Source organism: Dreissena polymorpha, chromosome 15, assembly GCF_020536995.1.
Source record: "Dreissena polymorpha isolate Duluth1 chromosome 15, UMN_Dpol_1.0, whole genome shotgun sequence".
In the NCBI taxonomy this organism is placed as follows: Eukaryota; Metazoa; Mollusca; class Bivalvia; order Myida; family Dreissenidae; genus Dreissena; species Dreissena polymorpha.
The window spans coordinates 20,521,810-20,530,843 of NC_068369.1; the positions used below are offsets into that span (position 1 = coordinate 20,521,810).

General features: G+C 33.3%; 1 protein-coding gene across 1 annotated transcript in view; it reads right to left on the reverse strand.

The window, feature by feature from the left end:
• Positions 1-8,040, reverse strand: part of LOC127859604 (uncharacterized) — a 42,128-nt gene extending 34,088 nt beyond the window's left edge. Inside the window, exon 1 of the mRNA XM_052397104.1 lies at positions 7,939-8,040. Coding sequence (XP_052253064.1) covers positions 7,939-7,984 — 46 coding nt within the window. The 5' untranslated portion in view covers positions 7,985-8,040. The remainder of the gene's footprint in view (positions 1-7,938) is intronic.
• Positions 8,041-9,034: the final 994 nt, after the last annotated feature.

Sequence of the window (9,034 nt, forward strand, 5' to 3'; positions counted from 1 at the left end):
CAAGCTTTAAAGAAAATTTAAGCATATAAACGGATAAGAATACAAAAATCTACTCCAAATGCCCTTGCCTCGCTCACTGCCAGTACTACATTACTCTAGTGCTTTCACTTTCGTCACATGATCTTTCTGATTCAAGGTATTTCCGTTGTAAAAGTGCATGCTTAAATCTTACTGTGAGTATCTTTAAAGTGACTCTTCATTCAAACAAATCTGGATCCCCATGGTGACTTTTTAAACAAAGGATCTCAAGTTTTACTATACAATTTACTGACGTTCCAATGCGCTAGTGTGTTTTTTTAGCCTAACTAGCGTTACAACACTGGTTTCACCAGTTTCATACTTGTTATTCCTTAACAACAAGCAAATTCGTTGAATTGATATCCTCCTTCTCCTCATTTATATATAGACACCTATGAAGTTTAATGTTAAAAAACTTAAATAGTTTCTGAGATATAGCTCTAAAAAGTTTGTGACAGACAGACGGATGAATTGTACTTTTGAATATAAAATGTCTGTTAAATGTCAAACAACTTACAAAGGCTGGTTTTGTAAAATAGTGTGGATATATTAGATTTGTGAAATGCTTGCATCAAAACTGTGAGATAGCTGACCCAGGCCACACGCAAAGAAGGAAAAAAGCCCTACAACATTTACAGGTTTTGACACTTGACACTTTGACACACCTTAAATAAAGGACCTACTTATTGTTTTTAATGAGAATTCAATACTGCTCCAGCAGCTGGAGTTTCACTTCTTTATATTGATAGCAGAATAACTCCATAATGTATTGCAGTATAGCCACATGATTTGTCGCAAAATAACTTTTAATTTCAAACTCTGTCTACATAAAATAAGTAAGGGTGGTGGAAGAATGATAATTAATTAAAGCAACGTTAAAAATGATTCTGTACATTGCAGTGGAATTGTAAACTTGTTAAAATCCACTTTATACTGCAATTTGAACCAAAATGTTTGCTCATTCCATTTTAATAAGGCAAAAGGAAATTATTGCTTATATTAAGGTATAAAAACCATTGAAAACAAATGATAAAAAATTTATATGCAGAAATATGCAAGTACTAAACTGCCATAGATGATCTTGGAGATAACATAGCACATGTATGTATTCTATATGATTAAACTATACATGTCAGTCAATTACAAATAGTTTGCAAAGTATCTTGTGGAGCTTGCTTAAAATTGTATAATAATTGTACGAACTGAATGTTCTAAAACAAACCTCTTTAATCATTGGTGGTTTTCATACTCAAGATACTTTTTCCAAGTATATACTCACAATGATGGTATTGTAAAGTTGAGTGTGTCTTTCAAAAATCACTTTCAGTTTCAACTAAACATTTCTCATTAAGAATAAAATCTTCCTTGTTGAGAAGAACACTTCTAATTATTAACTAGTGGTTGACGTATGCATTCATGACTCTGTATTGAACCACTTGAGAACAATCTACCATTCATCCTCCTCCAGTCTGAATGTTAAATTAATAAAAGTGTTTTTGGAAGAGAGCATAACAAAATTGCCAAGTAATTTTTTTTATAGATTAAACAATGTCTAGCATTAATATTTCATGTACAGTAAATTGTGGCCTTCACTTGTTTGCGTAAAATCTACTTAAGTTTACATGGAAGGCAGATATTTTGCGTGAAATCTACTATTGTTGACATGGGAGAAAGATGCAAATAGCATGAACATACAAAAAACATGAACATGTGCGCAATTATATCTGCCATCAATTTTGTCGCTGCATACAAGTATGGAAAGGAATCTAGGTCAAAACCTCTGGATAAGACAGCTACAGTAAAACAAGAAGGTCAACAAACACCCTCAATAAAAATTGCATCCGTTTTCTGAATTAGTGGCTCTTGACTGACTTCATAGAAATATATGTTAAATGATATTTAGCACGAATCTTTCCCCACTGCCATGTCTTGATAAAGATACATAATTATGTGTATTGGGCACCTATTATACATATTTCCATGTGAGCTGGTGAGCTGGTAGGGTGTTGATTGTTAAATTCTGTCTAAAAAAGGACTTTAAAAAAACACATGATGAGACAGCATACTTTGCACAAGATTCGATGTTTAGATCAGGATTGTAAAGTCAGTAATTAGTCACTAGCCACAACAAAGAAAAGTTCTAAAATACCGTTCGAACTCTAACCCTGCGAGTAACTCGCAGACTGTTCAGGTTTTTATGCTGTTCGCTGCTAATCAGTATCTAAGGGTTGGTTGAAAATGAGGCCTATACAAATTGCATCTTGTTAAATAGGAATTTAATTTAATAGTATTTTGTAAGAGACTACAATTGTGTACATATATGTATCTAAGTGGAAAAGGGTTAAATAAGAGATTGGACTCTTCATTAGTCTGAGCCAAATGTAGGTCAGCGTCAACAGCAACATGAGGTAAGGATAGAGTGGGTGTGTTGATAGTGTTCAAGGACAACCACCATGCAAGTATGATATATGTAGGAAACATCATTGATATTTTATGACATGTGCCATTTTGTGTTAACCATGTAGAGATGGAAGGATGAGTCAATCATTATATACCTCAGTCAGTAAATGCCGGGGCATACACAATATTTCCGGATTTGGTCTACTTTTTAATATATTACTGTAAGTACCACATACAATTTGGCGTCACAGTCAAGATCAATGGAAATAACTACTTGTGAGAAGCGACAAGCAGATCTGGTAAACGAAAGAGCATACTTAAATGTTTACTGTGAAGGACCGATAGTTAAGTATTGCTATTTTGAACATCATAGTTCATAGATACAATAACAACCAACTTAAACACGATAAGAGTTAACAACTTAACAGATATATCAGATAGTCACTAACAAATTGTCCTATGTATATTTCGCTCCGGATTCATACAAACATTGCTAATTTTGACCGGAAAACACTAGTTGGACTGCCACGATCATGCTGACAAGAAAAACTTAGAAAGGCAATATACTTGTTATAATATTATCTGCAACATTGCACTTTTTTTAATTGCCATACCCTCATACATTCACCTGATTTAGTTGTGTTATGCAATGACCACATTGACCTGATTTAGAAGTATTCTGCAGCGAATACATTGACCTGAGTATATCACGAAATGTGTTTGCAAAGCTTTCTTCCAGAAGACGTTAGCTATTGGTGGCAGAATGATAGATACAGCACTGAACTCACTATCTTCAGGAACATTTGCTTCCTTTGACAGGCGTGGAAAGCACACTTCCCCATAACAAAACCCCAGATGCAATCATAGAAGATTTCGTAATCATATATAATCATTTACTACTGTAGAAGCACATTACACACGCCAAGACACTAAAAGGCGTTTTCTACGATCTGATTTAAATATTAGTAAATTGTATTAATTATACAAAGAAAACTGTAAAGAAACGGGAAGGCAATACATATCAAGTTCAATGTATCGTACAACTTTCTGTGAGGAGTTTAACTATTCATTCCATATAACCAAGAAGGACCAGTTTCAGACGTGCGCTGTGTATAGAAATAAGGAGATAGGAGGCGAGCTAACCACCGATTTGAAAATTGCTTTTGAATACCATATCAAAAGAAAAAACAGAGCTAGAGATGAAAAGAGTTGAATAAGTCTCGTGCAAAACAAGACAAGTCATACCATGTTGCAACATTTGATCTAGACGCTGTTTTGATCTAGACGCTGTTTTACCGATTCCATGTTCTCTTGTGAGTAAAGTTCATTATAAAAGAAAGCTCAATTGTTACAATTTTTTCTTTTATTATTTACAAAACGCAAGTTCGACATGGTTTTTGTGGAATGAAACTGAAGGAAAACGGGGCTCTTGTGAAGAGGGAACTTGTCTTTTTACTTACATGAAATCTCTTCCTATTACAGTAGAGAATGTCTGTTTATATATATATATATATATATATATATATATATATATATATATATATATATATATATATATATATATATATATATATATATATATATATAACTTACACAGCGTTGAGCAAGTCCTTAATGTTGTTATTTTTTATTTACAGCTTTTCTCTAACTAGCATCATGTAATGGAGAGTTGGAGAACAATATCCTGGTACTTTTATATTTTGGGAGCACCAAATAATACTTGTATGTTTTGCTATTTCTGTACACAGATTCAAATGCATACAATTCTTCGTACGCTCAATACTGTTTACATATTAGGTATTTCTTTACAGTTTCCTAATCTAATTGTCAACACTGTATGAAGCTCAGTGCGAAAAATGTAATTTTGAATATTGTAATCATTGATTCGAAATATTTTGTTTCATCTAACTCAATATTTCTTAAACTTTTGTTGCTTTTTTGTATTTTTTGTCGTGAAAACGTTTCTTTCAAATACTCATTTAAATTGTATACGGTCAACTGTTCCTTTTATAATAGTTGTTGAACATTGAATTGGTGTGTTTTATCAACTCTCTTTTTTATATAATTAATTAAATTATAATTTATCTGTCAAATAACATTTTATTAGTGGTATTGTTTTAAAAGGCATATCTTCGTTTATATCTTTTTATCAGTTGTTCGCTTGCGAACAATTAAGGTTAATACCACGTTTTGCAAGCCAGGTTTGCTAATTTTGCCCAAACCTGATAACTGCCGCATCCGCGCCGAGAAAAAGCTCACCATTTATATTTAGAAGTTTCAGTTCTTTGACTTTATTAAGTCGCAAATTGACACATAATGTAAATATCGTGTTACTTGGAATATTTTTGAACGAAGCGTTTATAAAAAAAACACCATTAAACATTTTTGATTTATACGTGTCGCGGAAGAGCATGCTTATGAATTATTAAAAAAGTCCACTTTTTGCTGCGTCTTTATCACGTGGTATTTTGCGAAGCAAGGGTTATTTGAAATCTGAGGCTATTTATAGAAAAGGGACAATTAAAGTACTGCTGATCAACAAGGGATATAGATAGACTAATACACTATCACGCGTCTGTTGCGCAACCTCATTGATAGTGTTCTATGATGTTTTTATTTCACAATTTTGCATATTCCCCGCACGAGTTTATTTCTTCATCATCGAAATATATCGTATGCTAATATTCGATTAACACGCAGTTTTCTTTCTTCACCATCGAAATGTATCGTACATTAATATTTGATCAACACGCAGCATTCTTTCAACCACAATTTTATTGCCGCGTCATGCGAAAATGGGAACTATAGCGTTCCAGTCAGCGTAGCTCAAGCACAGCCTGCGCATTTCCGCAGTGTGTTCAGAGGCGATTCTGTCCCGTTTAAAATCCCTTAGATTTTAATGTCTCATTATGTATCTCCTGACCAGACTGCAAGATGCGCAGGCTGGGTTGGCTATAACTATGATGGGCGCAATGGCATAATACCTATTTCAGCATGACGCGGGTCTACTAGTACTTAATTGTTTATTGTAAATGGCACATTTAAGCACAATGCTTTTCGATATAAAATTGAATTTAAAATAGCAAATATAGCAAACTGGCAAATAAGGATAGCGTTTTCAGGCGTTCAGGAACGATTTCCAGACTTGCTGACCGAGTAAGTCAAACATGTGTGGTTAGATAATGAAACGATTTCCCACTTATCGTTATACTATTTCGCGAGTGTGTTTTTTTCTGATATTGAAAGCGAAACTGTGTTTATCGGTAGTCAATTATGTCTTGTCTTCCCCTCGCGATTTAATGACCAATTACAGACCCTGCAATTCTGCGAGATGATTTTAACGCGTTACTGTAACTGGGCCACACTTTGTGTCTATGTATAGTTTGATTATGCAGAAGTAGTTCGGAATTCCTTACACTGAACAATGTTACAACATTTACGCTGTGCACAGACACAGTGATGTTGCCTAAGTTTAGAGGATTTTTCTATAAAATATCCGAATGTATGCATTCGTGTCAGCTGGCGTTATGTTAAGATCATTGAAGGTCTTATTGTAAATTTTGAATTTGTATATGGTGTCAAAAGAAGTTTTGTAAAGGGAATTTTCATCATGAAACTTTGTTCTTCGTGTGATACGTATTCGAAATTCCAACAATGTTCATTTAATATAATGGTGAATGCAAATTGTATTTTATAATAAATGATTCTCATTATCGCATTTTCATTTTATAACCTATGCCTTCAGAACGTCTAAAAAGGACATGATGCTGTTATTTCGTATTAGATATCTCTAAAACATAAATATGATGATACACAGTGCACACGCATCTCGACCTTTGCGCTAAGACACACTCTTTATCAATTTGAATAGGTTGTGCTTTTTTCAGACTTGCGATACAAAAGCTATAACCTGATCTTGAAAAATGAGTTACGTCTAAGATTATGCAATAGCGAAGATTGTCAGTGTCTTCAGCGCTTTGATAAATTCTTATTCTGGCTACACAATTCAATTAAACAATTATATTTCCAAACAATACAGCGATTTCGTCAAACCATCGCTTTTCTGGTTAGCTTGTTTTACATTGGTTGGGATATGTTTGTTATTCGCTTAATCGAAATTACCATTAATCATTTCAGGTAGCATTTATATCTCCAATATTGGTCACAACACTCAATACGTGATTTGTTTATGTACTTGAAAATAAAGCCGACCATTTTTTTACAACAATAGAAAAATGATAGCAAATGATATGTTGTAAAACATTGACGACTTAATTTCCTAAAAACATAAATAAATTGAGTATGTGTGTCTTATTATCATGGGCTGGCAAATGAGTATTGAACGCGTCTCTATTTGTGGCAAAATCATTTACTCCCACCTTGCCATACAATTATTTTATGCCTGCTAACCTATTCAGTTTTCAATTTATATCTCATCTCTTACTGTGTAACTGTTAGTCAATAATCATTTTTATATTCTATTATGCATGTGTATGTTGTTTCCAGTACCGAAATGCGTTTGCACGGGCATTTTTCATATAAATTAAGAAATTTTTTAATGAGCTTATTTTGTACTTTTTTGTATGATATTTGCCATTTTCAACTTTATATCAGTTATATGACGGCGGACAGTTAACCAACTCATGCTTTTTCCCGTTTTGATGGTTTACGATTATTATGTGAACAAACGTATGCCAGCAACTGAAAACTGCCTTTTGAGTCAGAGAAAGTTACAGGTAAGCTGGTTATGTGGCTGGCATGGGATCAAATTCCTGATCCTCGGATTTGTATTCGAGTGCTCTAACAACTGAGCGCGCCGGCCAGACTGTAGTGTATATTTCATTTGTAGATTTTACGCGCACATTGGATGGATTATAATTATATATTATTTGAGTCCAACGAACAAACACATTAACCTTTTTGCACTTTTTTAATTGGAAAATGCCCACCTTAAAGAGTGTTTCCTGAACATGAAGTAAGTAGGTATTTTTTGTTAAACAAGATATAAAGTCTACTTTGCAAAGTAAGTTTAATTAATAATAGCTATATTAATTAATTGGGTCGCACTTTTAAAGAAACATGGCAGCATACTGAAAATCGTTGCAATATACCTTATTCGGACCTATACTAACCCCTTATCCCAAAACTAGTTTTTACAGTGTCGTGCTCTTGTGGCACATTACTATTCGCATGTTTATAAAAAAACATGAAGTTCACATTAAGTTAAAAAATCATTTATAACCCATGCATTCAGGTATAGTATGCTTCCTGTAAACTATGTAAAAATAATGTAACTGTTCTGAACAACAATTATTCACGCACAATAGGTGAACAAGCATTACATACACAATACAATTAAATAGGTAGTTATTTGATTTTTATCCACTCGTGAACACAGCAAATCAATGTTTAAATTGATACATGTATAAAAATATAAAAACAATAAATAAAAAAAATAATATACCGAAAATCCTAAAAAGACTATATATTTTAGAACAAAGAAGAAGTTAAAAATCTTACCAGTTGAAACAACCAGAATTAAAGTCAACACAGCGAAGTGAAGCATGTTGAACACAAGATAGGTCACGACGATTTGTCTTTAGAGCTACAAGTCAATGAACTAATGGACTGTACATTTGAATATGATTTGTCTTATATTCGTATCAAGTATTTCGAATCACAGGGAAATAAACAGCTCGACCATGGCCTGGATTTAACACTATATCCGGTTAAACTTCATTCGGTTTGAACAGAATATCCGGTAATACTTTAGATAACTTGCACAAGTTTGCTATCATGTGTAAATTACATAAATAGAAAGTAATTACTGTATACAATGTAGAATAATTAAGTTAATATTATAAGTTATTGTTGTCGGAAGTGCTCGTTTAGAATATAGTTTTCAGCGTTGTTATTGCTATCATTCGTTAACGAAGTTGAAAACCAGCGTTTGTCTTACGTATTGCAACTATTGGGTTGACGCAGGTTAGGCGATGTAAGTACTAGGTAGCGTGTCCTGTATATCGGTTAATACAGCTCCAATTGAGTAGGGGTTTCATACTTCCGAACAATACGTATTGTTAGGAAAATTATAACTGGCTCTTAATTATTAATATATATTTTGAGGCAAAACAGTACATTTTGTTTGTGTATGAAGTCGGTATTGCCAATGAAGAATATGCTCGATACGTGATTTAAAGAGATCAAGAGTGACCCGTGTTAGGTAAAGCTTCAAACGAATTGAATATTGAGTATACTACAATATGAACTTTTTAGAAAATATAAGCATGTTAACAAGACAATTAACAAGTGTTACATAGATGTTAGAACAACTACTGAAATAATTAGTATGTATAATAATTCGAGGGGTTAGAGCCAGAACGTGGTAAGTGCACTTTTTATCAAAAATCACTTTTTTGCACGTTTAGAAAACTATTCCAATACTCTTCAATTTGCACTATTCCCTGGAATCATATCTTGTATACAACATAGTATATCCGACAGAACCAAGGTCCACTAAGTGCTTATCGACAAATCCCTTGTTTTCCAGAATGCTTTTTATCCTTTTCGTGACTGCAAGAAAGCTTTAATAGCACTTAAAGGATTTAAAAAGGAT